Source organism: Panthera leo, chromosome D1 (genome assembly GCF_018350215.1).
Source record: "Panthera leo isolate Ple1 chromosome D1, P.leo_Ple1_pat1.1, whole genome shotgun sequence".
NCBI lineage: Eukaryota > Metazoa > Chordata > Mammalia > Carnivora > Felidae > Panthera > Panthera leo.
The window spans coordinates 22,352,501-22,368,694 of record NC_056688.1 but is presented as its reverse complement, the minus strand read 5'-3'; the positions used below and the strand labels follow the sequence as shown (position 1 = coordinate 22,368,694).

At 50.1% G+C, this 16,194-nt stretch overlaps 1 protein-coding gene across 13 annotated transcripts in view; it reads right to left on the bottom strand.

Annotated features, from left to right (window-relative positions):
• Positions 1-16,194, bottom strand: part of PKNOX2 (PBX/knotted 1 homeobox 2) — a 317,612-nt gene that overhangs the window by 63,651 nt on the left and 237,767 nt on the right. For 12 of the 13 annotated variants that reach the window (XR_006194095.1, XM_042907054.1, XM_042907051.1 and 9 more), the window contains 2 exons: positions 15,815-15,923; positions 205-344 (listed from right to left, as the gene is read on the bottom strand). Coding sequence is in view for 12 of the 13 variants with exons in the window: in XM_042907054.1 (XP_042762988.1) it covers positions 205-344; positions 15,815-15,901 (227 nt within the window). In the remaining variant the exon portion in view is untranslated. Of the gene's footprint in view, positions 1-204; positions 345-15,814; positions 15,924-16,158 lie in introns of all 13 variants that reach the window. The other variant, XM_042907057.1, reaches the window with a different exon arrangement.

Sequence of the window (16,194 nt, the reverse complement as noted above, 5' to 3'; positions counted from 1 at the left end):
CAATCCCAGGAAGCTAGCGTCAATCCACATGGGCCAGCTGAGGGATGTCCAGATGGATTTGAGAGAGAAGACGGTGAGGAGAGCAGCTGTTGGGCATTGTCTTTATGCACCCACCCACTGGCCTGCATTCTCCTCTCCCAGGGCTGAGCTGGGCCGGAGGCTGACTGGGGCGGGGGCTTTCAATACAGCTGAAGTGTCTCCTACCTGTACACAGCTCGCTTGTCAGCCTCCAGCTGGGCCTGGGGGTCAATGGGGGCACTGGGCACAGGCGTGCTGGCAGCAGCTGAGGGTGCAGAGATGTGGACAGCCTGGGTCTTAGAGGGTGCCTGAGCAGTTGCTGTCATCTGCAGAGAGAAAAGGGGAGGGGACAGGTTAGTATGGCCAGGACAGCCGGTTCCTCAGCTGGAATTGGGAGGCCCGCCCCGGCCTGTGGCGTGTGTGTGAACAAGAGAAGGCGGGCAAGGGAACGGTGGGTGTGCAACCAGCATCCATTTGTTTGCGTGCCACAGTGAGAAGGAAGCATTCCCTAGGTGAGAACATTTTAGAGAATAATTTAGGAGCCTACAAAACCAGGTGGTGCACCGGCACTCTTTAGAAGAGACGACTGATTCTTCTTAATGCAAATTAGGGTGGTGACCTCTGCCAAGAAGCAGAAAAAGCCAAAATGATGAACCCTTTAAATTGTGCTTATGAGTCATTTGGGCTGGACTGGGCAGTAGTAAGTTGATTTCATGACTTTGAAGAGCAGGAAAAAAAAAAATAGCTGAATCAGTTCTCATTTGGGTGGAAGTTTACTCTGTTTAACCCAAGACAGGAGTAACTGTTTTAATGGTTTTGATTGATCATTGAATGGGTCCCCAAATTTGGTCTACCTGGGTGTTTGGAGATAAGCAGGTTTTAGTGGACACCGGACAGATTTTTGTTCTCAGCCGTAACAAATATTTAGGGCTGTGATTTTCGTCCTATGTAATGTTTTTGAAGGTATCCCCAGGCCCCAAATTTTGTGCCAATCAGAGCGACTCCTTTTAATGTTATATGTTGGGCTTTCTATATAAAATTTTAAGAAACTATGAGATGGCTTACATTTTTTTTGATAACCACCCTTACAGAGTTTAATGCTTTTATAATATATTCTCTCTAGTCAAATGGATCCCTAAAATGTCATGAACGGTGACATGCCTCAACTATTCTTTTCTGCCAGCCTGTCCATAGCACCAGTGTTGTTGGGCCTGATACACTTGTCTGACTTCCTCACTGAAGCCTTGTTTACACCTTCATCCATAGCATCCAATTGACACAGAGTATGTGCTTAGCCTTTGTTGAGAAAATGAATGAATGAATGACTACATCTTAAAAGAATCAGATGTTTTATAGCTGGAATACTCATCATATGATCTAGGTCCCTGCTTTTTGGAAGAAAAAGTATAGTTCTCCCGTCAACTCAGGCACATCGTTGCTAATGCTGTTGCTATCCCCAAGACATTTGCTTTTGCTGTCTCATTTTCTTAAGATCTCTGCTTGGATGTCACGTCTTCAGAGTGAAATAGAGCCCCTCTGTCCCTTCCTATGCCCATACTCTGCTTCATTCCATAGGCCTTTCTATGATCAGTTACTATATATCTACTTGCTTAGTGATTTTCTCTTCCACTCCCAACTAACTTAAGCTCAAAGAGGGCTTGATTAGCAGTTGTACTTCTAGGGCCCAGCATAGCCTGGCACTGGTAGATACTCAATAAATATTTGTTGAATCAATGAATTAATGAATGACAGGTGGTGAATGAGATCTTTCATGTCTTAAAAGAGACATATCTGCTTTATTGTACTGGCTCCCCATCATTTTTTGTTAGGAAGAAACACCCTTCTCATTGTCAGCTGAACTGGGGGGACTCACCCAAACTCAGCATCAGAGGCTAGACATAGCATCCTGATACCTTTAAAGCCAGCAGACAATGGCTTGAATCCTGCTGTCTCCCATAATTAGCCTTTGACCTTGGGCAAATCCGTTGTTTTTCCTGAACTCTTATTTTCTCATCAGTAAGCCATTTGATGTCATTTTAGGATCCATAAGTATTTTTTTTTAAGTTCACATAGCATTATTAGGAGTTTTTTTTTTTTTAATGTTTATTTATTTTTGAGAGAGAGACAAACAGAGCATGAATCAGGGAGGGGCAGAGAGAGAGAGGGAGACACAGAATCCGAAGCAGGCTCCAGGCTCTGTGCTGACAGCTCAGACGTGGGCTTGAACCCACGAACCGCAGGATCATGACCTGAGCCAAAGTCAGATGCTTAACTGACTGAGCCACCCAGGCGCCCCTAGGATCCATGAGTATTAAAGAGGTGCTATAAGGACGAAAGTAGAAACAAATGTTCCAGTTTTCAAAATAGAGAAAGAAGGTGGAATCAGAAAAACTAAACACTGCTAATCTTCACTTTGATCTGGGCCAGTTTCTTTCATCCACTAATGTAAGCAGTCATTTCTTCAAATATTTCCTGAGTTGTTGGCAACGTACTGGGCACCATGCTAGGTAGGCACTGAGGTCCCGAGGATGAGTGCCTGTTCTCATGGAACTCAGTTTCTGGATTTAACATAATGACTATGCTGGCAGGTAAGGAAAACATACAGACATCAGCAAGGCACCTCCCATGACACCCTTGAGGAAGACACTGAGAGCTGTGACTGGGGGACAACTGTGTGGATTAGTAAGCTATACCCAGAGGATGACATTTAAAGGATAGATGTCCGCTTGAGGAAGGCTTCTAGGATAGTGCCACCTGCTTTCTCCTTAGCCCTCTTCTTCAATATTTTTATCAGTGATTTAGAGGGTGTCTGAAGAAATGCTCAGCAAATTTATAGGTGACATGAGACTGAGATCCAAAAGATCTTTACAGATTTTGGCCACAGGCTAAGTCTAATGAGATTAATTTGCATCTACTAAGTTGGAATGTAACACTTTTAACACTTGAGCCAAAAAAAAAAAAAAAAAATCAATAATATAAGTGCAGAACAGGAGAGACACGGTTTAACAGCAGTGTTTGAGTTGACAGAAGGCTCATACATCCAAAGTGTAATGTGTCTGTCAAAAAAAACAAGACAAGCAACCTAACCTGACGCTATCTGAGGATGCATTAACAGAAGCATGACTCACATAAAGCCTCTAGTCTCATTCGTCTCTGCTGAAACCAGTGGAGGAGAATGCACTCAGAGGATAGATCAGGCTGGTGGAGGCATTCTGCACTGTGTCGTGGGAGGAATATTTGAATCTGGGATATGTAAGGAAGATTTGAGGGACAGGGGAGATGAGACACGAGAGCACCCTTTGAATATCGGAACAAGGGATTCGATTACATCAGCTTTGCTTTGCGTGCCCCCAAAGGGTCAAACGACAAAGCAATGCATTCAACCTGTATCACACAGAGACAGATTTGGGCTCAACCCAAGTAATACGTTTCCAAGCCCCTGAGCATTTTGAGGCCGGAATGGGCTGCATCCAGGAGGCGTGAGTTTCCACTGCGGCAGCCAGCGGCCAAGTGGAGACTGATCAGCTGGTCCCCTGTGGAGGGGACTGGAGGCTCCAGCTGGGTGGCCTCTGAAGTCCCCACCCTGACAGGCTCAGACACATCGGGGAACTCTACCAATCACCACCGGCTGCGTGGGGCTGACGAGAGGCTCAGACGAGATGGTGTACAGAATGTGGGAGTGCTTGGGAAACTCTGAAGGGCTCCCAAGATGGCGGGGTGGTTGTTGTCATTAAACACACGATTTCCAAAATGAGCTTCTTTTCTAAAGCAAGGCACAGCTATGTCCACAGAGCTTGTTTAGGGGTGAAGTGTAGGGAAGGCTGGTATGGCTCTGCCTTGCCCACTAAGGGTACATTTCCTTGTGTCCTTGAAGGAATCCACAGGGGACCTCTGTGAAGATGAGCTAAGAGAGAGAGGGATGAGGGGAGATACTCCTTTTCTTCTCACCTCCCCTTTCTAGGCAAGACTGCTGGGTTACGGAGGGAAGCAGAGAATGAGAATAAATCAAAGGCGGTCACTCGCTGGCATCCCAGGAGGCCCCAGTTGAGAGGCAGTTCCTGGGGCTCAGGGAGGGTTGCGGGGTGGGGGCAGAAGAGAGCAGATCTGCTCTGAGCGGGACAATAATTCAGATTTATTTAGCTCCTGGGGGCCAAGTCAGCAAACTGCATTTCTCCAGGTTTGGAGAATGAGTGTTTACCTCCAAATAGATCCCCTTTTCTATCCAGAGACTTCCATTTCCCAAGAACTGGAGCTCCAAAGGAGCAGCCCCCCAGCAGCTGCCTCAGGGCCTGGAGGAGGGGATGCCACCGTGGAGGTTCTGGGAGGTTCCTGGGCGGCACGCCCAGAGCAGGAGCAGGGGAGAGGCTGGAGGGACCAGGGGTAGGGCAGGGTCATTAAGTGACATAACATACTGGAGCTCCCTGGTTCTGGCTGGTGAAAGCCAACTGTTAAATCTTCTGGACTTTTGAAAGCTGGTTGATATCACATCGGTGGCTCAAAAGTGGCCTGGTTGAGCATTTACACCATGGAAATTGGCAAATGCTACAAATCAGGGCCCCTCCCCGAACTGGCTGTCAGCTATTTACTAGACCACCTAGTGTCAGGCATTCTCTCCAAGTAACTTTGTCCGGTTCTCCTCTGTCTGGTGTGTAAAAAAACTAGTTATACACACTCTACGTGGCCACTTGGCATGTTTACAGCTGGTTTCAGGACCGGCCACTCCAGACTCTGAACCTTTCTACAAGGAGGCTTCAGAGAACTCTGGAACTTCTGCCTTGGTGGCAAACAGGGTGTGGGTATGGCATTGCCCAGACACAAGGACAGTCCCTTTTCGACAAGGAGAACTGAGCACAGAGAAGGAGAGGCAAAGTTGAACAATATGTTGAGAGTTTTCTCGAAGATCAGAAAGGTCTCAGTGAGTAGAAGGAGCAGGGAATCTGAGAGCCTGGGTTTGAAGCTCCTCTGTCAATGATTAGCTACATGTTTGGGGGCAAGTTTCCTGACCTCTTTGACTCTTGGTTTTCCTATATGTAAAAAGCAAGGGAGGGACACCGGGGTGGCTCCCTCAGTCAAGGGCCTGACTCTTGGTTTCAGCTCACATCATGATCTCACAGTTTCGTGAGTTCAAGCCCACTCTGCACTCACAGTGTGGAGCCTGCTTGGAATTCTCTCTCTCCCTCTCTCTGCCCCTCCCTCACTTGCACTGTCTCTGTCTCTCTCAAAATAAAGAAATAAGCTTTAGAAAAATGTTTTTTAAAAAAGGGATAATACCACACAGGCTGTGAGGAGTAATCAAGAGAACAGGGCAATGACTAATGGCCAGGAAAGGGGGACAGCAAGAGATGGGGGGCTGTGAGAGCCCACACAGGGTTCTAGGGTTCACCTTAGAGTCCTTTTCTTGGGGCAAAGACCCTGAGGCCACCATTCCATGCTCTTTCCTTCCATAAAAGCTATAACCACTGGACCTCTCTCCATCATTCAGCCAGAACTGGCCCTGCCTTAAGCTTGGAGCGGAAGGGCCCAGATTCTTGGTCTGAAACACCTTGAGATGAAAGTTCACGAGCCCCGCCCCATCCGAAAATGGACTGGGATGAGCTGACATTTGCAAACTGCGTATATGGGAAGGCAAAATGTGCAGGCAAACCTGTCAGCTTCTCTGACCATATAGTCTGACCATGAAAATGAGTAGGAGATGCTCCATGGTGTGATTTGAGAGGTGCTGACGACTTGAGAAGCTCCTCTCCCCTACCTGCTCCCGTTGCCCTCACGGACACTGGAACGCCCATCCATGCTTTCATTTCTGCTAAGTACCACCCTTTCCCAACTGTAGGAGGAGAGTGGCACTTATGTTCTAATGAGCTAATAAAATACCTCTATAGGCTTTCATGTCCATCCGTCATCCTGTGCAATAAGTTAGTGTCATTCTCATTTTCCATGAGAAAATTGAAGCCCACAGAGGTGAAGAAATTGCTAGAAATCACAGTTTACACGAACTGTTAGGGCAAGAACTAAGAGCTTTTTTTCTTTGAAGAGGAGAATGGGCAGACTCCCCTGCTTCCCTATCAAGTGACAAAGGGGACAGAAAGGAAGGGAGCCAAAAATGGGCTGAAGTGTCACCTCTTAGCCATGCTGGTGGGTCTCCCATGCAGCTACTTGTCCTCGTTGCGGTCCAGCTTCTCCACAACACCCAAGAGGCCTCCCATACACAAGTCATTCCCCAAACACTAGTCATGGGTCATCCCAGAAACAGTCCTTCTGTGTGGAGCCCAAGCAGGAAGGTATGGGTGGTTCATGAGTTGAAGGTGGCTCAGTGCTATTGAGTTCACGTTCCTGGGAGGCTGCAGAGGAAGGACCTGCGACCTAGGTCACAGTGATCTAGAGATGGGGAAGCCTGATCCCATGGGCTACAAGCCTTCCATCACTGCCAGCTGCCAGCTTCCATTCAGGGCTTCTCTCTTTTGCACCTGGGAGGTGGGGAGGGGGACTCAGGATGAGGGACGACACCGGAGTCCTTCCAGCACCCCACAGGAGACACTGGCATCAAGTAGCACTGAATCCCACCTCTGCCACCCACCACTGGCCAACCTTGCACATGTAACTTTACCTTTCAGGGCCTCAGTTTCCTCATCTGTGAACCGGTGGTGACGCTTCCTACCTCCCACCAGTCACCACTGTCATGAGGTTTGCTGCCTCCTTCAGTGGATGCTAGCTGAGCTCTGGCGACAGTCAGGCCCATCTGCCCTGTGTTCCCAAGGCCCTGAGCACACGATTTAGCCGCCTGTGCTTATTTGCCTCTGTCATCAACTAGACAGTAGGACCCTGCAGGGCATGGGCTATGTCTTCTCGGTTTACAATTATAGCCTCAGTGTTTGACAGCGAGAGTATCCAAAATATCTATTGAATGCAGGCATGACTGGTGTGGAGTAGATAGGCTTCTCATCAAATTATACCTTTTTAGCTGCAGGTTTGCTTTCTTGACACTGAATGCCTCAGGCCACAAAAGAGAAGTCACAGTTCGTGCCTACATATTGTTTGGGAGCAGCAGGCATCCCACCCAGGGCTGGAGATCATGGGACATAGCGTGATGTACTGGCATGAGCATTTACTTTGGACTTGACTCTCTGCCTGTGTGACTTGGGAGAGTTATTCAACCTTTCTGTTCCAGGGCCCTCATCTATAAAATGAGAGTAATAATACCTAAGGTGCAGTGTTGTTAGAATTAAATGAGATAATGTGTGCAAAGCAGCTGGCACTTAATAGCGTATGGTAGTTATCATTAATATAACCCACAATCTGCAGCCCACCCTCAGAGTTGGCCTCTGTTGCTTCTGTACCACGGGCTACCTGGAGGGGGAGGGGGTCCTGACCCTGTAGAAGGAACCTGCTCTCTTGTAAGCACCCGGGGGGGGTGGGGCAGGCTTGGGTTCAGGCGCAGGGAGAGGGGGCCATGGTGTTGTGGAAGGAGACATCACTCTTCATCAGCTATGTCACCTTGGGTGACTGACTCAGTTTCTCTGAGCCTCAGTTTCTCCATCAGGGACAAATGGAGCTAATAATCTCATTTCCCAGGGCTACAGGGAAGCCATACGTGAGGGTGAAATGCACACGGTGGACACTCGGTAAACCTTGGTTTCCAAGCATGTTTATGATTCCGTTTTGCTAGTCTTCTCTCTGAATCCAAACTCCACTCCCTGCCCATACCCTGCCCCGGACACCTCAGCACCCACGCTTCCAGTGTCACCCTACATACGCCCTTTCCCCCCACGTGCTCTTTGTGTCTCCGACACCCAGGAATCTCTCACAGCGTCCTTTGTTCCAACCCTGTACAACCTAGGCCTGCACCTTCTCAGCGTGACTCAGCAGGAACACCCCTCCAAAGAGGAAAGCCCCTCTTCTGAGCCTTCCACCTGACCCGGGCAAGGTGGGAGCTGCCCATTCCCAGTATCTGCCCCACCAGGCCACAGAAGCACCGTGCTGTGGTGAGCCGGGGGGCTGCACGCACCTGGCCCACTAGGGGCCGCTGGGGCGCCAGCAGGGCTGGGCTGGGCTGGGCTTGCCCGGGAGCTGGCACTCTCTGCGGTGCCCGGGCAAGCTGGCAGGGCAGGATCTGGTTCCCTCACAACCAGGAGAGAGTCCAAGGACCTGGGAGGAGGTCAGGGCTTGAAGCTATTTGGTAAACATCGGATTTGGCCCCAATAGGTGGGAAGCAGCAGGGGGCAAGGCCAAAAAATGATGTTTTTGTGGGAAGGGCACAGCCCACAGGGTACTCCAGGCCCGGGCATGCTCGCTGACCCTGGTCTTGTCTCCAGTACAGCCCCCTTCCCTTACGCTGTACCCTGATCAGACCCTACCATGTAGGGTTGCCTGAACATGCCCGATGATTTACATCCTCATGCCTTTGCTCTCCCAGCTGCCTCAGCAGGAAATGTCCACGTTTCCCTGGCCTCCCTCCCTCCCTCCCAACTATATGTAAACCTACCCCTCTTTCAGGACTCAGCTGGAGCATTAAGTCTCCCCAGAAGCCTTTCCAATACTCCACAGCCCCCGGACCTAGGTAGCCTGGACACTCGGCTCATCTGTGTATGCTTTGAACCTTAACGCCTGTAACACTTGGGGGCCCTTAATGGTCTGTCTTCCTGAGTGGACTGGTTTCCTAGCTCCCATTACCATGACTGGCTCCCAGTAGGCTCCCAGTGTGTTTGTTAAACGACTGAATGACAGACTGAGCGAGAGAATGAGTGCGAGGGAGGTGTTAAAAGGTTCAGGGTTGGCAAGGGCTCCTCTAAACGTCCCCTGACCCAGTCAGAACTGGGGGAGAGGGGGAGAAGAGGGGGGACGATCTGAAAGCAGACCCAGGCCAGACCAATTTAACTTGAAGGGGCTCCTGGAACAGCAGGCCTAGGTCACCTATATTCTGATCCCAGGGCCGACTGAATAGAACAAACCACAGAAAAATTGCCTCTGTGGTGTAAAATGAGGGGTCTTAGTTAATTCATTAGTTTTAAAAGGGTTTGTAGGCAGTGGTTTATAAAACGAGTCTTGTAAAATGTTCACTGGCCCTGTCTGCACTTCTGGGGTGTTACTGACATGTGGCTAATAGGAGGAAGGCTGTGAACTTAAATCTGAAAGGGCACTTGGGCACTTTCCTGGCAACTGTCTGCTCCCCACCCTTCCCATCCATCTCTGGAGAACCCTCACCTATATGACAGTCCCAAACCAGTGATTTCCAGTATAGTTAGTGGGTATATCAGAATCCCAGTGTGTGTGTGCCTCTGTGTGCTAGGTATGTGCCTCTGTGTGTGTGTGTGTGTGTGTGTGTGTGTGCATTTGTGTGCAAGGGGGTGTGTTTACAGCTAGAAACAAATATTTGATATTGCTATCATATTCCTAATAAAAAGGAATTAAAGTTCAATGCAATCTTGGCTACTGAAGATGTACAGAAGAGAATGAGTGAAAAATCAATGTCAGGGTCATGGAGGAAAAGAGGCTGGGAAAGAGTACTCTGCTTTTCATGCCCACACTTTCAACAATCCTGTGAGGCAGGGAGGACACAGTTATTCCCATTTTACCGATGCCGAAACCAAGGGCCGAAATGGACTATAAGCTCCATTAGGGCAGGAACTATTCATTTCATATCTCCAGTATTTAGCACAAGTTCTGCAAGATCACAGGAAGCTCTCAGTATTTATTGAATGGATGTGTGGATGAAAGAAATCTTACTGAAATGACTGGCCTAAATGTGTGTAATTCACCAGCAGTGCAGCTGGGCCAAGGCCTAGGATTCCTGAATTTCTGCCATGTGGAGTCATCCCACTTCTCCAGACCACAAACTCCAGGGACAGTAAGCACCCCTGGGGCCTTGCTCACCTATCCCCCTCTCTCTAGGCAATGTAGACACCCCAGCTCCTAGAAAATCACACAGGAAAGGGAGGCAAAGTAAGTTCAAGTGCTCCTCAGGTCCGCTGCGGACTTTGATCACCTGTTCCCTGATTTATTTTAAGCTTTGTGTACTTGGGCCATTAACTATTTTTGTAGCTGTCTGGGGCACACATCTACTGCTTGGAGGTGAGAGGATAGACAATCAAATCTCTGTGCTTTTGGTAAATGTCAGAATTGAGGTATAAGTTCATCAAATAAAAAACCTACACAAGACCAGTGGAGCATTTCTTCACGAGCTCAGAAGTCCTATTGCAAGCTTACCATCTCCTAAGTCGGGGACACAAAGGCCCGCCTGGTCAGACCTGTAGGCTGCTTTGCCTTTTCCACAATGAGGAATGAAGGTCTTGAGTGAGTTGGAGTTTGGGGACATGTCCGGTTTAAAAACATGGGTGGCCCAAGCAGGCCAGGGAGAGAGGTCACTGTGCACAAAGAGAAGAAAGACCCAGTAAAAAATAAAAAAGAAAGAGAAGAGTCCATTTTGATGAGTCAAAGCAAGGGAAGGCAGGTCACCCATATGGTCCCTGGGGTGTTGCCCCCAGGGGCAGAGGGAGCCGTCAATCACAACCACAGAAAAGGCTTAGGGGGACTTTCAAAGCTGCTGAATTAACTCTATTGCTGCAAAGTGAATGTGTTTCACAGGCAGCTGAGCAGAGGGCCCTGCAAGGCAGGGGGCTCCAGCCCTTAAAGAGATGAGAGGAATGGAAAGTGTGAAAACATCTGAACTCGTGCTGCCCGTCACAGCTGCATGGCCTGGATGGGGGCCATTCACAGCCAGGGGCCCCAGCCACCCCCTCTGCCTCCAGCTAATGAAACCAGCATGGGGATCCTAATGACTGATCAAAGCCCATCCAGCTTCCCCAGGATGTCAGCTCCCCTAGCTCTGCCCAGAGTAGGAACAGTAGGAACGGTGCTCTGAGAGGGAGGGAAAGAAGGTACCTGGTGGGGGGGGGGGGGGCGGGGGAGAAGAGAGGCGGGTCTTGCCTGGCCTGGCCTTAGCCTTCCTCTTGAAGGAAAGGTGAGACAGCATCTTTCTGACCCCAGATCTCCATGCACAGTCTTCTGGGGCCTGAGCACCAGTCTCCTCACTCCGGGGACGGCAGGAGGATGGAAGGGGATGGAGGAACGCAGCTTATGCCAAAGGGTCCCAAGCACATGCTTGATTTCCTTCTGAAATGAGCTTCCCATACTGGTCCTGATCGAAGAGTTCTGACTTGGCCTGCCTTGCCTCCCTCTGGTCACTAATCCTGGGTGAATGGCCAAAACATTTTTAATATCACCCATCATCAAGTCATGCTACCTACGTACCAGTTTGTTCCTAAAGTGGTAACTGAGTGCCCACATCCACAGGGGGCTGCACCTAGTGGGACAGACCGGGACCTGCCGGGATGTCTGCTTTCTGGTCAAATGCTCATGTAGCCCGACACGCCGGGGACATGCAGACAGAGGAATACTAAACATTGAATACATACACAAATAGACCAGATAAAATATTTGTCTTGCCTATAAGCCAAGGGCAAAGATATTTGTGGAACGGTAGGTATGTGTCTGTGTTTGAGGAAGAGTGGGGGGAGGTTGCTGATAGCAGGGGTTGGTGTGTGTGGGTAAGGTGAGGGAGGGGAAGCTACTCCTTTCACGGTTAAATCCGAATGGTTTCCTGAATTTGCCGATGGAACTGCAGAAGGGAGAATTTTGCTTGGCGTGGACATTGTGTGTGGAGTGTTACAGGAAGTAGAAGAACTTGAATGATGTTCAGAGGTGAAGACAGAATACGTGAATGAAGGGTATATGCCCAGAAGGAATGAGAAGGTGACTGTGTTACCTTGAAGATTCGGGGGTTGGGAGGGGGTGGGGGAGACTTGCTGGGAGGGGAGAAAAGTAGAGAACACAACTTTTAGAGTTCCATTGAGATTGGGGTGTGGGGTGGCAGTGGGTTGGGGCAGCGGGAGGAGGGGGTTGGGAAAGTCCAGGTGACAGATGGCCAGGCTGGCTGTTGCAGAGATGCAGAAGAGGGAAAAAGAGTGATGTAGGAATTAACAGCATGTACCGAACAGGGGGACCACACACCTAGCTCATAGCCACGTCTCCCTGGAGACAATGTTTTCATTAAACAATCATTGTAGAAATCCACAGTCCCCAGTGACTTGCCCCTACCTCTCAGGGCATAAAGTGAGGATCAAGGACTCAGTGACTTGATGCTGGAATCGAAGTACTGTAGCTAGACGATAGAGGGCGCTGCGGCTCTAACAGAAGTTAAGCAGAAGCCACCAGAAGGAGGAAGCAGGCCACAGGAAGGGTTTCAGTGGGTTGTTGGTTTTGCATCTTTCTAACTTATGGTCTGCATTTAGTGCACAATAAACACAGAGTGACATCCTTACAAGTAATCACAGTTTCCCCAGGATGGACTGAGACGGAACTATGGGGCCAGAAGCTGCTTGGCCATCATACCACTTGGCTTGTGCCCAGATAGCATGGGGCCATAACCATTAACGGTTCTCTCCTGAAATGGGAAGAAAAAAAAAACCTCCCTCATTTTTAATAACTTTATTCCCCAAACTTCAAAAATGAAATTGCCAAGTTAAGAACTTGCCTTGAAAAAAAAAAATTCTAATTTATTATAAAGAAGGTCCGGGGCTTGGGAATTTTTTAATGCAGATTCCTAATTTTCCAAAGTGAGATTCTCCTGTGCATTTGAATAGATTATGCTCAGTATTGCTAGCCCTTAGCACAACGGGAACATTATTAAAACGATTGCGTGGGTCTCAGAGGAAGGGCTCTGCTTCTCGCTTCCTTTTTCATTTTGGGGACTTCGTATCAGAGACTGTCCATTTTTGCCTGTAGAAGAAACTGGGTTTCCAAGGAGGTGATAGAGAGATGTGCTCATCTGTCCAGGCCTTGAGGAAACAAGTCATACCAGGTCCAGAAGTAATGGGATGAGACCTAAAGGAATAGGAGGAAGTGGGGAGTCCCTTTCCAGAGAGCCCAATTTTGGAAGTGACTCCCCTGTGTGCCTGACCCATGTTCCTATTAGGCCTGTCTTTCCTGAGGACATTGAGTGTCAAAGAACAGTTGGTTCTCTAGGATAATGAGCTTTAGGAGGGCAGTGGAGCGGGGCGTCCCCTGAGGAGCTGGGCTCAGCCTCTTGACAGCACAAAGGGAAGACAGTAGGAGGATCAGAGCAGGTTCCCCAGCAGAAGACTCACACTGAAGACACTCCTATGTGGGAGTCACTTCCAGAAGCCCCCGGAAAGTGTGGAGAACGGACCACCCCCCCCCCCCCCCCCGCCTCCCAAAGCCAACTGACATGAAAGTCTAGCTCTCTCTGGAGAGAAGTGCCTTTCCCCGTGAGTCAGAGGTCTTTGTCCTGGGGGTCTCATTCACCTCCTCCATCCCATCCATTCCATCTCTGCCCTGACTACTCCCACTCCCCAGTGGAGTAGCTAAGGCCATAAGGACCCCAGACTTCGGCTTGGTCACTTTACCATGGACACTGACACTTCCTGTCAGACACTTCTTTCCTGGACCTTGCTTGGGATTACAAATAGATGTGTGGCTTCCTCAGGGCAACGCATTCCTTTGCTATAACTATATATTCAATGGCGAAGTTCTGGTGGCTCCTCAGAGAGGAGAGCCTTGGGACAGTCCGCACACAGGGCTTCTACTCTGAGGCTCTAGACGGGGAGCTGGAGCCTCTGTTCCTCCCTCAAAAGGCTGCTCAATGGTGGCTTCTGGGGGGCCGAGTGCCTAGGAGCTGCAGCCCCACATCTATCACCTCCCCCAGCAGCTGGGATGTATTAGTTCTCGACTGTGCGCTGAGAGTTAAATCAGGCTCCTGTTCTTAACTACACCTGGATCAGCATGCTTAGACAACATGGGTCCTGCTGCTGCTCTCTGGCTAATCCGCACCAAACCCAAACTTCTCCCAGCTGCCCCTGCAGGCGTGGGGTGGGCGGGAGGGAGGCAGCAGCCATAAGCTATGCCAGTTCAATGCTCCCTGAGCTCTTGGCCCTGCGTCCTCTGTCCCTGAGCCTTGTGTACGCAGTCCTCTGCACCCACCGCTGGCTAAATACAGGAAGTGACCCCGTGTCCACTCCCCATTTCTACTGTGGAGCTAGGAGAGCAGTATCCAACGACAAAAGAAACAGAGCCAAAGTTCCTGCCCCTTTATCAGTGCCCCAGGGATCCCCAACACTGCCTGAGCAGACGAGAGGATGCGGTCTGTGTCCACTGAGGGAGAATGAGGCTCGTCCCCCATTATGACCCCTAGGTGCCTGGGTCCCTACAGCCCAGGCCTCCTGTACTTCATTCTGACTATGGAGGGGAAGGCTGGACATAGTGTCACACACCTGGAAGTTTTCAAATAGAGGACCATGTAAATGCCAAGTCTGAGCCTACGGTCATTCGTGGAAAGCTAATGACATGGACAGAGGGTTTGCTGCATATGAGGCTAGGTTGGGGAGAGCCCAGGAAGGAGCATGGCGTTGACATGTTAGAACAGGGATGGGGACAAAAGGACGTGTGCTCAAAGGTCTGGGAACGACGAGTGCTTTTGGATTTTCAAGGGGGAGAGGAGTCGGTGGTGGTCCACACGCTGGATATTCTGTAATGTGGTGATTTCCTGGGGCAAGAGGGGGCGACAGGGATGGATTGAGCAGCCATTATATGCTCACACTAGGCTGGGGGTGTCAGGGTCATAGGACCTAATGTGAGCAAAAGCCTGCCCCCCCGCATCTGCACCTTAATATCCTTTTCACACTGCACAGATCTTCCACGTGGCCCCTCAAAACGGCCATGTGTGAAATGCTAAGGAGCAAGGGACATCAGACAGAGCAAAGACCAGCTGCTGGGTCAAGCATGAGAAGGACTGCCTGGCACACAGTAGGCTCTCACTGCCTGTTTGTTGAATGAATGAATGAATGAATGTTCTAGCTGGCCACATTTCATATTACAGATACTCAATAAACACCAAATGAACTAATACTGACTTGAGGGACCAAGGTAGAGAAAATAGGAGAAAGTGAAGGTAAGGGTCGGAGAGTGGAGGCGTCTGTGACAGTCCAGCACGTAACTAACTCAGAGTCTCCAGAAAACCATGTGTGGAGAAAGGTGCGCACAGGGGAAGCACGGATCTGAAGTGTCAGTCTAAAGGACTGGGGGAGCCCAAGTCACAAAAGCTGGGCCAGTCCTCTAGAAGGAGGAGAGGAGACAACAGGAAGACAGCACAAAGACGCCGCCTTCTCAAGAGATACAACCAGGATGGAGTCTCAGAAGAACTTGGGGGCTGCTGTGTCTGAGCTGGGGGATGGAAACTGGGAACCAGGAGGAAATGGCTGGAGAGTGTAGAGATACAGTCCTGGCCTTTTTCTAGAAAGAAGCAGACAGAATCTTGAACAGAAGGGCGATTCCTGGAATGGGCAGGCAGAGAAGGGCTCCAGTGATAAGGGCTCCAGTGACCAGTTAAGGGGGGATCTGGTGCAAAGGAACCTCTAAGAAGTTTCCCCAGATACTCAAACGCAGAGGCGATTCACCGACATCTGGATCTGAGGGAGGGGTTCCGTGCATTTGTCTGATATCTGCTCTGAGTGGGGAGCAGGGTGGGGGGTGGGGGCAAGACCATGACTGGGTGCCCCAGACAAGGGTCCCAGATGCTGGTGACAGAGCTACTCAAGTCGGATCTGAACCTGGTTTTGTCAGATGCAATGACATGACCTCCAGGGGTGTGTGTTTGCCGGCTCTCCAGAGTGGGGCGGGGGAAAGAACCCAGAGTGGCCAGGATACAGCTGAGGGAGGCCTAGCTCTTTCCCGCCCGGGGGAAGGCCACCGCACCCCCTTCCCCGTCATCTGGTCAGTCGACACTCACCTGCGGGCTGTCCTGGTAGGGTGGGGGAGGGACATTCTGCGTGGCCATCATCGTCAGAGCGGGGGCTGGGGAGGCATGTTGCATCATGGGATTGATTCACATCGAGGATCTGTGGCAGGAGAAAGGGGGCCGCACCGTTAATACGCTGAGCGCAGGGAGCCCTGGGGACCTGCCGGCTCGACATTTCCTCAGGCTGGGCCACCTGGACTGACGGGATATACAGCAAAGGCTGGAGGCCCTTTAGGGGAACAAATGAGAACTAGGGGGAGAGGCCTGGGTGGGGAGGGGCTTGCTGTGCTATTTTGACTTGAAAGAAACGATATTCAAATCGCACGTGAAACAACCTGTGCAACCGCAACCATGCTTTGTTCAGCATCAGC